This window comes from Podarcis bocagei, assembly GCF_964188305.1.
Source record: "Podarcis bocagei genome assembly, chromosome: 1".
NCBI lineage: Eukaryota > Metazoa > Chordata > Lepidosauria > Squamata > Lacertidae > Podarcis > Podarcis bocagei.
Genome location: NC_138125.1, coordinates 32,988,712 through 33,001,608, shown reverse-complemented (window position 1 = coordinate 33,001,608; position 12,897 = coordinate 32,988,712). Strand labels below are relative to the sequence as shown.

The following is a 12,897-nucleotide window of genomic DNA, read 5'->3' as shown; positions in this document are numbered from 1 at the left end:
CATGCGCGTGTGCGGGGGGTGCAGTTCCATTGCACAAGTGGAAATCCTTGCATTGATAAAACAAGTTAGAAGAACAGCATCCAAAGAAAGAAAGCTACACCCCCTAGAAAAAAACAGGCAAACCCCCAACCCCCAACCACCATCCCAACACCCCATTTAAAAGAAACAGTAAAAAATGAGAGTGGCAAAGGTGCCTTGATGGGTGCTAAGGGGTGTGTGTCTGAGGGTGCTACTGTGTCCACCAGCTCCATGTTGAGGGCCCCAGATTTAGACTGACAAGTTGACATAGAGAAGTTCTGAGATTAAAGGATGGTTGGCTATATTACCAAATTGCCATAGAAAGGATACAGTTACTATTGATACTACCAGGGAGATCCCCAGTATTAAGAATGGGAGACAAGTCTTGAATACCTTTTAGATTATTTCTGAAAAACTGAAACACCAAGACTTGTCAATTTAAATCAATGGAGATACCGGCATATATTTATAGTAAAATGGAATAAACATCTATTTTTTGTGTGTGTCCTATCCCTTCTGGAGCTACTTCCTGATAATGTCGGAGGCGATGCCTCAACAAGAGGCATCTCTTCCGATAAAGAAAGCCGTTCCCAAGTGCCACCTTGGGACCAGATGATAAAGAATTGCAACTGTTTGATTTGTACTATACTGCCGGCTGCCGTTGCTTTATAGCTCAATCCCAAGCTTATTCACTTGGAAGAAAGTTCCATTCATTTTAATGGAAGTTGCTTTCAAGTTAAGTGTGCTTAAGGACACTTTCGTTATTAAATAACTCAGTGTGAAATAGTAACCCAGAAAGCTGCAATATAATAATAACAGTGATGATGCTGGAAGTGATGATAATAATAACAGAAACAGTGTTAGAAGCCCCCACTCACTGCTGTCAGCTCCAACCCTTGATGCGAAGCAATAGGCGTCCTACTGATTTCTCTCTTCCCTGACCGAAAGCTGCTTCTGCCAACGTCGTCTTGATATAATATTTCTAGGACATCTATCGCCACCATGGCATTTAAGTAGCGTTTTTTACCCTCCTACTCTTCCTCTCGTTAAGTATTTTACAGTCTTCCCTCACTCCCCACTCTCTCATTTGACCTTCTTCTTTTCAGCTCTACTTTCACATATTCTCTCCTCCTTCTTAACAGTTTCACACAGGAGAAGAAGGGCGGGGGGAAGGCTTTGCAGAGTTTATATAATAAACCACATCTTCTCCAGCCACTCGGACGTGGGGCAAAATCCTAACAGAAATCACTGCATGGAAACAGATTATCGTTTTTCTTTCAAGCTAAATTCTCAGCTCACTAGCTGGGGATTTGGGATTTCCATGGAAAATTATTTTTCTTGAGTGCCAGTGAAACAGGGCCGTTTTTCATCTTTAGCAATGTCCCTCGCTTGCATTAGGACTAAAATTGATAAATTGTGAGCTAAAATGGATTAGAAATTCTGGATGTGAGCCTAAAACAAGCTTATTAAAATAATTCATTCTAACTACACACCTCTCTATAATTATTTCTAGTCGTATTATTCTTAATGTATTATATTATGGTGGAAAACCCTTTTTCTTTTGAGAAGGGCATTCTCTTTGGGGTAATCTGTCAGGGGCTGCATGGCAACTCTGGGTGCAGCTGAAGCCAGTGATGTGTGGGGCCAGAACCAAAAGAAGGCGTGGTCCCCCCCTTTCTCCTCTTGCCAGGAAGTCTGAACTGATCGTTTGCAGCGGGTTTTTGAAATCAGGCTGAGGGCCACCTAAATTTAGGCTGAAGCCTAAGACCACAGTTGCTCACCCCTGCATTAAACCCTCAGGCTTAATTCCTCAGAAATAAAGGAAGCTGTCTCTCAGGTGTGAGAAGTTCCCATGCAACATTTACCTCAGTTCTTCCTACTGTCATGTACATACATCACAATTATTATATTTTCTATATTTACTTCTCTGTCCTAAGCATGATTACTCAGAAATAAGTCCCAAGATAGGTTCACAGCCTCCAAAATTTACCTCATATTCTTGCAATTCCTCTTCTTCCACTTCATAGGACACTGTCTGGATTTTGATGTCATTTTCCATCAGGGACCTCCCTTGGGTTTCTTGCACATCGGAGGCCTCAGCAGGATGCTCTTTGTTTCCCATGAAGGCTGTCTCACAACTCTCACCTTTGTTGTCCTTGACTTTGACACTGGTCTCATCCTTCACCAGGATGAAATTTGGGCCGTACAATGCTTCAACAGCCAGCTGAAGAGAACTGGCATCCAGCAGTTGGTGAGTCCTTGCATTGCCAGAATTTTGGAAGATATAGGAGTACAGTTTACCCTGGCAACGGTGGCCAGGATAATCCTGGTGGTAACTGTAACTGCCATGAAGGTGTCCATTATTCTTGGCCAACAGGGGATTCTGGAGTTCACTCACACTTTCCATTTTGCTGAAAGCTCAGTGCGAGGTGCTTCTAAGACAGATGGATGGCAGAGAACAAACTACCCTGAAGAACAAATGAAAGAAAAAGGAGGCAGAATTAGAGGGCACATAAAATATAGAAACTTATTAAGTCAGGTATGGGGAGCCTGTGGTCCTCCAGGTGTCATTGGAGTTCCATTGGTCCCAGCCAACATGCCCAGTGGTCAGGGATAATGGGAGCTGTATACCAACAACATCTGGAGGGCAACACGCTTCCCATCCCTAGAGTAAGTGGTTCAAGAGCAATAACTATGTTATGTTAACTAGCACTGGGGCATGTCTGTGTTGATGGAAATACTGGGATTGAACTCATATAAGATAAATTCCAGCATGCACCTTGACTCAGAGAACCTAAACTATAGTACTTTGAGGGTAAGTTGATGGAGATCTTTTTCAGATGTGTGCTGAAGTTTTGGGAGATTTTGCAGTCAAGCCTAGCAATGCATATCTAACCCATTCATTAGGAAATGAAGGAATTAAGGACCACAGAGCTGTAAATTTCTAGAGAAGGTATGGCTAGGTCACAACCCCTCACCCTCAGGGAGGGAAGGAGTAAGGTTTGTTCTTCCTTCCTTCCTTCCTTCCTTCCTTCCTTCCTTCCTTCCCCTCTCTCCTCTCTGAACCATGTAACTGAGAAGATGTCTGAGGCTGGGGCTCCAGTTTCCGATTCTGTGTTTGAGGCCAACTTCTGTATTTTGTAACCAAGAATGCCTTACCTGTGTTGTTTCTGCTGTAGCACTGAATGATGCATGAGCGAGACCTCTGATTACTGTAAGTAAAGCATTTAAACTTACTTAAGGCTGTAGTCCATCCATTCTGGGAGGGGTAGGGGGCGGGAGAACACAGTTGTGAGTGCTTAATACTGGGCGACCTAAAGGTCTTAACAACCTATATCTATGTGAAAATCTGAAAAGTTGGCTGTTAAAATGCTGCAGCGGAAAATGAAATTTGCATTGTACTGTACTGAAACCATCAAAGTACTAAAGATCTGGACTGTGTGCTATATAGCACTTGGATAATTGGGCAATCAGAAAATCAGAAGAGCTCAGCGATGAGAAACAGGAGCTCGCTATGGACATGCCCTGCTTTTGATGGTAAATGAAAGCATTTGGCTGTGCTACTGTCCACGAATTCATGTACATCTCTCCGCAGCCTGCCAAAATATGGCTTGAAACTGCCTTTATTTGAGTCTTCTTGTCAAGAATCATTGTGGCAGGTAGTAAGATCAGACTATGAACCATGTGATAAGATGAGAAGGTCAAAGCCATCATGATGGTTAGCATGTGTTGAGCGCTGCCCTTTCTCCTTGGCAGCTTGAGAAAGGGAAGGAGAATCTGATGTAAATGCGCAGTGTATTCTTCATGCTGGGTCATAACTTCCTGGAGAACTACAGTGAATAGCAGATGGCCCTGGCATAGACCTGAGGTTGGCATCCCCTGCAGAAACCCTCCTTGCATTATAAACAAGCAGGACATGCTGTGAATTGCAGCCCTTTCATTTGTGAGTGATGCTGGTAAATGTAATATATTTTGCATGCTAAAAACCACCACACAAAACTGCAGCAAGAGTTCTGAAGCTCGCAAGGTGAGAGTGGAAATAATGAGAATGAAAAAAGAAAACTGAAAGGCTGCTTCCTATGGAAGTACTATCACTTTTATGGGATCTTGTCTATGCGGTTATATTTTTATATCTAGTGCCTAGGAACACAGGAAGCTGCCATGCTCAGTAAGACCATTGGGTCCATCTAGCTCAGTATTGTCCACACTGATTGGCAGCACCTGTCCAGGACTGCAGACAGGGCTCTCTCCTGGCTCCATCCAGAGACGCCAGGGATTGAGCACCACTTACTAACAGTGTAGATGTGTTACAGAAAACCAACAGCCCCCCTTATTTACTCCCACTTTGGGTCTGTGCTTTACTACATCACTGAAACCTCTGTATCACATACCATCATGTAACATCAAGCAATCCTCAGGGGGTGCAGTGGGTCAGTGCGAACAGCCAGGGCAGATGCTGCGCCAGGGTGCAAATATCCACCCAGCACCCCCAAATTACCACGGATAGTGTTGGGGTGGGCATAGCTGCGCACTGCCAGCCATGGGAGAGGCACAACTCTCCCCCATGCCACTGTGGGAGAGCGATCCTCACAGAGGCTTGGGAGTGAAGTTGCGCTCCTTCCAAGCCTCCTCGGGAGGAGAGCAATCCCTGCAGAGGCTTGGGAGGAAAGCTGCACGCCTGCCAGCCTTATGGTTGGCGGGGCACAGCTGACGGGCATGCAGGGAAAGGGGAGGCCACCGGCAAAGCCGCGCAGCTCCCCCACTCACTGGGGCGCCCCTGAGAGGCTGGCGCCCTGGCGTGACGCACCACTAAGCCCTATGGGAAAGACGGCTCTGCGAACAGCTATGGGCAGGATTCCTGCTTTGCGAGGGGGTTGGACTAGATGACTCTCAGAGTCCCTTCCAACACTACAATTCTATGTTTCTATGTCAGGGTTTGTGGTCGGGAGGCAAAACTGGCTATCAAGGAGACACATGGGCTGGGCCACTCCCAAAGCACCTCAGGCAGCCTGCAGCTGGTCCTGTAACACACCTTGGAGCCTTATTGCTATGGAATCCTACGAGTCCCTTATATCAGTTGATTCCAGCTGAACTGATGGTTAGGAGATATTGCAGCTATCCATACTGGCGATGCTACAGTTCCACAGAGAGCAGGTCAGCAGCGTTGCCCTCTAGCAAGTTCATATAGCAGTGCAAAGATTGTATAGAGGCATTTCTGCAGTGCCACTGACCTCACTTCAACACAAGCAATGTGTTGATTATCCTTCCTCCATGTAACTAACTGTTGGAGGTTTCCTCCTGCCCTCAGCTGATTTTTTTATCCCCCCCCCCCCGTATCTCACCAATGCTCCTTCCTTGACTGATGTTTTACTTCATTTCCCCCCTGTATCTGATACAACTCCCCCAGTGCCTTACTCATTAAGTATGTGATAGAATTTCTAGTTCATATTACTTTATTGGCTGAAAGTTTGAAAGCAGAGCTTTTTTGGGCGGGAAATGACATGAAATATCTTTGATGCAATCAACAATTTTCCAGAATATTAAACTACCGTATTTTTCGCCCCATAAGACGCACTTTTTCCCCTCCAAAAATGAAGGGGAAATCGGGGTGCGTCTTATGGGGCGAATGCCTGCAATCCTCGCGCGCCCGGCAGGAGGTCCCACCGGGTGCGCAAGGCTTGGGGCGGCAGCCTGTCGCCCGAAGCACGGGGAGCCCTCCGGAGGGCTCTCCCTGCTTCGGGCGAATGCCTGCAAGCCTCGCGCACCCGGCAGGAGGTCCCGCCCGGTGCGCGAGGCTTGGGGCGGCAGCCCGTCGCCCGAAGCACGGGGAGCCCTCCGGAGGGCTCTCCCTGCTTCGGGCGAATGCCTGCAAGCCTCGCGCGCCCGGCAGGAGGTCCCGCCCGGTGCGCGAGGCTTGGGGCGGCAGCCTGTCGCCCGAAGCACGGGGAGCCCTCCGGAGGGCTCTCCCTGCTTCGGGCGAGTGTCTGCAAGCCTCGCGCACCCGGCAGGAGGTCCCGCCCGGTGCGCGAGGCTTGGGGAGGCAGCCCGTCGCCCGAAGCACGGGGAGCCCTCCGGAGGGCTCTCCCTGCTTCGGGCGAGTGTCTGCAAGCCTCGCGCACCCGGCAGGAGGTCCCGCCCGGTGCGCGAGGCTTGGGGCGGCAGCCCGTCGCCCGAAGCACGGGGAGCCCTCCGGAGGGCTCTCCCTGCTTCGGGCGAATGCCTGCAAGCCTCGCGCGCCCGGCAGGAGGTCCCGCCCGGTGCGCGAGGCTTGGGGCGGCAGCCCGCCGCCCGAAGCACAGGGAGCCCTCCGGAGGGCTCTCCCTGCTTCGGGCGAGTGTCTGCAAGCCTCGCGCACCCGGCAGGAGGTCCCACCGGGTGCGCGAGGCTTAGGGCGGCAGCGGACTGCTTGCGCGCACCTAGAAGCTTGGGGCGCACTGAGCTCAGCACGCCCCAAGCTCCTGGTGTAGCGCAGCGATCCGCTAGCCCTGGGAGAGCCCCGCGGCTATCCCAAGGATAGCGGACTGCTTGCGCGCACGCAGAAGCTTGGGGCGCGCTGAGCTCAGCACGCCCCAAGCTCCTGGTGTAGCGCAGCGATCCGCTAGCCCTGGGAGAGCCCCGCGGCTATCCCAAGGATAGCGGACTGCTTGCGCGCACGCAGAAGCTTGGGGCGCGCTGACCTCAGCTCGTCCCAAGCTTCTGGATTAGCGCAGGGGTCCGCTAGCCCTGGGAGAGGCACCCAGCTCTCCCACGCTAGCGGAGACCTTGCCTGCACGCAGAAGCTTGGGGCGCGCTGAGCTCCGCACGCCCCAAGCTCCTGGTGTAGCGCAGCGCACCTGGGGGGGAAATAAAAATTTTTTCCTTTATTTCCCCCCCAAAAAACTAGGTGCGTCTTATGGGCCGGTGCGTCTTATGGGGCGAAAAATACGGTACCAATCCATCTAACTATTCTACCTGTTAGCTCCTGTCAATTTTTATACATAAATGTTAGGGGAAACCCAATGAAAATATTGTACAACCCTAATATATACACAAGAGCTTTATATCCTACTTCAATTAAAATCAATGAACGTGTTGCTGTTATCCTAGAGCAGGATTGCATCTGATTATGCCTCTGCATATTTATACACATATGAACTTGGAATAGTCTAGTAACCGACTAATATTATGCTGTGATATTTGCAGGGATATCACACTGCCATGCCATCGTACCACGTTTGAGAAAGAAGGGAAAGAGAGGAGGACAATTAATTTTATGTAAATGTAAATTATATTTTGGTGAAGCAATGTTCAGTGAAATCACTTATCTGGGGGATATGAATCCAGCAATGAATATAAGAGATTTGTGAGGAATGCCTCTTGTTCAAACAAATTTTTATATTTTCGCAAAGTCCTCGAGAGCTAGTTTTATGACAATTTTCTGCCAGCGTTATCTTAAATTGAGATGGATGGGGAAATTCGTGAGTGAACTGAAGCCTGCCTGAAGGACTGATAAAGAGCAGCACGCAGAGCTGGCGAAAGGGTTCTGCTAAGCACAGCAGGTTTCAACATTCTGTCTGCTTTTACTAGAGAACTTTGTTAATGGTCTTTTAAAAAAAGAAGACGGATAAAACACAAATTAATGAACACGGTTCAGATGAAAGTATATTACACAGAGTCGCACTGGAATTATCCCGGTGGCTGAAGAAAATTAAAATATTACCAGACGATTTTGATTAAACAAACTCAGGAATGGGGAGCGTAAAACATTGGGGGGAAGGAAGCATCGGAGCCAAAAGCCTACATGAGATTGTACCGAGGCATTTCTGCACTGCCACAAACCTCACTTCAACACAAGCAATGATTATCCTTCCTCCAAGTAACTAGCTGTTGGAGGTTTGCTCCTGCCCTCAATTGTTTTTGGGTTTTTTTTGAAATATTTTTTATTCATTTTTACCTTTAACAAATATCATCACAACTAAATCACATACACATAGGATTCTCTGAATCCCCGGACTTCTCTCCACCCTTCCATGGTTTCCATCATTATTCATTTCCGACTGCATCTTATAATGTTCTCCATATTTTCTTAATACTTAATTCACACCATAGTTCTGGCTACATTGCAAGTGCTTTTTAGAATCCTGCCAATGTTTTTAATTGTTCTCAGTGTTCTTTTAAGTAACTTACCGTATTTTTCGCCCCATAAGACGCACTTTTTCCCCTCCAAAAATGAAGGGGAAATCGGGGTGCGTCTTATGGGGCGAATGCCTGCAAGCCTCGCGCACCCGGCAGGAGGTCCCGCCGGGTGCGCAAGGCTTGGGGCGGCAGCGGACTGCTTGCGCGCACCGAGAAGCTTGGGGCCAGCTGAGCTCAGCCCGCCCCAAGCTTCTCGGTGCGCGCAAGCAGTCCGCTGCCGCCCCAAGCCTTGCGCACCCAGCGGGACCTCCTGCCGGGTGCGGGAGGCTTGGGGCGGCAGCGGACTGCTTGCCGGCATGCAGAAGCTTGGGGCGTGCTGAGCTCAGCACGCCCCAAGCTTCTAGGTGCGCGCAAGCAGTCCGCTGCCGCCCCAAGCCTCGCGCACCCGGCGGGACCTCCTGCCGGGTGCGGGAGGCTTGGGGCGGCAGCGGACTGCTTGCCGGCACGCAGAAGCTTGGGGCGCGCTGACCTCAGCTTGCCCCAAGCTTCTGGATTAGCGCAGCGCACCTGGGGGGGAAATAAATTTTTTTCCCTTTATTTCCCCCCCTAAAATCTAGGTGCGTCTTATGGGCCGGTGCGTCTTATGGGGCGAAAAATATGGTATTAATTTCCCCCATTCTTTATTAAATTCATTATCTTCTTGATCTCTAATCTTCCCGGTCATTTTCGCCATTTCCTCAGCTGATTTTTAATCTGGTACCTGTATCTGGTACTAAAGGCCTAAACCAATGTTTACTTCTGAAAGTAATAAATATGGCAGTGCTGTGAAGCTTGTGCAGATTCCTTTTCTCTCACCACTCACAGGCCACCCTGATTTATGTGACCAAGGGGAGAGGCTTCCTAACTGGAGAGTGATATTTCTAGACAGAGATTAATGCCAACGCCTTTTAAAGATTCCTACAATTGTCATGCATGTTAGGCCAGACTTTTAAATAAGAGCACAAAAGCTATCAACTCATGGATTATTCTGCTAGCCTGCTATGAGGCTAATCACCTGTGAATCACCTGTGATTCTATGGGTCCCTCCAAAGTGGTGGCTTTGGATGAATATATTCTGAAGAATAAGCTTTTCCCAGGAACGCATGTAGCTGCATTGCCACAGCCATGTGGCACCCAAAAGGGTGGTAGTTGTAAAATGCCATCAGGTCCAGGGAGTTTTTTTCAATAATGGCCACACTATTGCCTCCATCAAGATGGCTGGCACCACCCCCTCATGCAGAGACCTGTTCACTGCACACAGAACCCATCCAGTCATGCCCTCCCAGCCAGATTTAAGCAGCTATGAAGGGCAAGGGTAGTACAGCAACCAGAAACGTAAGACCCCAGGGATGGGGAGGGGTGGTGCCTTCAGTGGAGAGTAGCCTGGCCTGTGTTACACCCAATGACAGTCTTTTCAATGACAATATTTGCACTGCTGTGGTCTTGTGAAATCCTAGAACTGCCGAATCATGGAGTAACATAAGGAATAAGTAACATAAAGAAAACCCACCCACCTGACATGAGCTGGAGCAGGGACTGACTGGCTGTGTGAACAGGGAGAGTAATCTGATTCCAAATTGCAGGGGAAGCAGAAGCTTGAGGAAGTTGTCAGTTTCCTCTCATTTTGTGGCAAAAATGGGGCTGGGGCATTTTGCTCACAGTTTTATTTGCTTGGGTGGCGATGTGGTCTAAACCACTGAGCCTCTTGGGCTTGCCGATCAGAAGGTTGGAGGTTCGAATCCCCGCGATGGGGTGAGCTCCCGTTGCTCAGTCCCAGCACCTGTCAGCCTATCAGTTTGAAAGCATGCCAAATAGTGCAAGTAGATAAAAAGGTACTGCTCTGGCGGGAAGGTAAATGGCATTTCCGTGCGCTGCTCTGGTTTCGGTGTTCCGTTGTGCCAGAAGCTGCTTAGTCATGCTGGCCACATGACCTGGAAAAACTGTCTGCGGACAAACTCTGGCTCCCTCGGCCTGTAAAGCGAGATGAGTGCCGCAACCCCAGAGTTGTCTGTGACTGGACTTAACTGTCAGGGGTCCTTTACCTTTACCTGTAAGGTAGCTAAAAGGGATGACAGAATAGCTTACAGAGCCAGTGGTAGAGCACATGCTTTGCTGATCTTCAGTGAAAGCTCTCCAGAAAGAGGGTTTGGAAAGACCTTTCCTCGAGTCCTCTGGGAGCTAATGCTTAGATGGATCATTGGTCTGACCCTTCTATTTGACTGGAAAGGTGAAGACTTCTAGGATGAATGGGAGGTTCTTTGATATTGAGCTGTACAGGCTTGTGACACCATGGCAAAAACCTCTTCCATTTTCCACTGACAAAGTTAAGAGTGGACAAAGCACCAATCCATGAAAAGTACAACTTTACATTAGCAGGAGGTGAGGTGGAGGTCTTGGAGGTCATTTCCTTCACTGACTACTAGGAGTGCATAAAACACAGCCATTTTTGAGAGCCATTTGAGATTGTGTAAAATAGTGATGCCTCTTTTAGGTAGTTCCTTTCTTGGGTGGTCCTTAGTGATAGAAATGGTTCCACGTTTCAATAAATGCTCACTTGCTTGCTACCACCCCAAAGGGCACTTCTCTTTAAAATGGTACCATGAAGAGAAAAGGTAAGAGAGGCTGAGTTATTAATGACTATGAAAAAAGAAAGATGCCCATAAGGGCAATTTCCAAACATGTGGCATCTCAGTGATTGTTTTCACAGGCATTTTTTCAGAGTTCAGAGGCATTGATCCATCATATCTAACCTGTTCAAGACATAAGATGTCACTATCAAGTTTCCTCTTGTTTTCTGAGGGGAGATTTCCCCTAAATCTTCAGCTTTGTTCTAAAGCACATGGGAGATATTCCTGGTCCTCACCACCATAAGATCAAACCCCGAAGATAACAAGAACCCCAAAAGGGAAGAAATGACTCGTGGGTTCACATCAGAACAGGCCTCATAACAATGCAGATAAACTATGCAGTGGAGCTACAGCAACACAGCCTCATTTCTTGTTTGTAGCTGGAACTTCACCTGGAGGAGGAGCTAGTTGTGATGCCCCATCAGTTGCTGTATTTTAACTTTAATTTAATCAGCTGTATTTTAATTTAATCCTCAAGGGTGTTACATGCAATAATGCCAGTGAGTTTTCCAAACCCACACATCAATTCTCCATCGCAGCACACACACAGAGAGATGGGCATAGGAAATAAGAGGATAGGGACTGTGAAAGCTCGTAGTCTGTTTCTTAAATTTGCAAAAGCTTATGGATCCTCTGACAAAGGATGCCGCAACGGTTTACCATGATTGCTTCCAATTCACCCCTCCCTGCTAGCAAATGGAAACAACAAACTATGATCCTTGGCTTGGCATTACATTCAAATTAAAGACCATGGCTTGTGTTGTGCTGTGGGGACAGGAAAGCATATCAGGACAAAGCAGGGCTCTTAAACACATCTGTCCTTTTTTGCTACAAAACAAGACCGGAAATTGAAACTGCACTTTGAAGCCCTGCAGTATTCAAACTACAGAGCTCAAGAGGTCCAAAAAGCACTATACTGAAACACAGCAAGTCCTGCCATATGTAGTGGCTTGTTTCACTCCAAACCAACCATAATTGGAAGCCAATATTTGTTCCTGGCTTACCAATCATAGTTTCAGGGCTGGTGCTGCCATTAGTCGGTGTGATGGCCTAGGACTCTGGGTTGGACTTGGAGCCAGAGGAGTCTCAGTCCACACCGGATCCTTTGCCTCAGGCAGCAGCTGAACCTAGTCTGGGGCCTGATTCTGGAGAGCCCCAGTCTGCACAGGTTCCCCTGCAACAAGCACCAGCTGGGCCGAGTCAGGGGCCTGAGCCTGCCCTGGCTCCAGATGCGGGGATTACCTCGTTGCCTTCAGCTGGGCAATCACTTACAGCTGCTCCACTACCAGTTGGGTCAGGAGAGGCTGAGGCGGCCTCTGGGTCTAGTAACCCACCAACATCTCCCGAGCTGCAGAGACTGAGGTCTGAGAGAAGGAGAGACCTGAGTACTCGCAGGAGGAGTGCTCACCTTTGGGCAAGACAGGGAGGTGAGTCACTGGGGGGTCAAGACCGGAAGTTACCCCGACAGAGATAAAAGGCGGCTGGACCCCGTCCCAGGTTGCGGGAGCAACGTTGCTGTTTGCCAGAACCTGCCTGTGATCCTGTGCCTGACCTTGCCTGGTTTCCTGCCTCGTGTACTGCCTTGAGCCTGTCGGACTGACTCCTCGCGGAACCCTTGGATTCGAGACTGGACCTGGAACGCATTACTCGGGTTACCCCCGGGCCCAGCACAGAACTTGTGCACAAATCCTGCTTGCGGGTTTCTGACAGGCATCTGGTTGGCCACTGGGAGAACAGGAAGCTGGACGAGATAGGACATTGGCTTGATCCAGCAAGCTCTTCTCATGTTCTTGTATTCTGTTGGTCTAACAGCGTAAGGCAGTTTTCTTCATTCCTATGATCTGCCTGTGATCCTTGCCTGGTTTCCTGCCTCATGTCCTGCCTTGGCCGTGTCAGACTGACTCCCCATGGAACCCTGGGATTCGGGACTGGACCTGGACCGCGTTACTCGGGTTACCCCCGGGCCCAGCACAGTCAGAATGAAGCTGCTGCCTCAGGCAGCAGGTTCTTGGGAACAGGGAAGGGAGGCAAGGTGATAGTAGACAGAGCTATATGGGCTTGCTCTGTGCAGGATGGTGCAGTGTAGGACGCTGTCCCA

General features: G+C 48.9%; 1 protein-coding gene across 2 annotated transcripts in view; it reads right to left on the bottom strand.

The window, feature by feature from the left end:
* The window catches only part of SYNDIG1L (synapse differentiation inducing 1 like), a 95,369-nt gene that overhangs the window by 15,181 nt on the left and 67,291 nt on the right, over positions 1-12,897 (bottom strand). For both annotated transcript variants that reach the window (XM_081210419.1, XM_081210418.1), the window contains exon 2: positions 2,009-2,486. In XM_081210419.1, coding sequence (XP_081066545.1) covers positions 2,009-2,425 — 417 coding nt within the window. In that variant the 5' untranslated portion in view covers positions 2,426-2,486. The remainder of the gene's footprint in view (positions 1-2,008; positions 2,487-12,897) is intronic.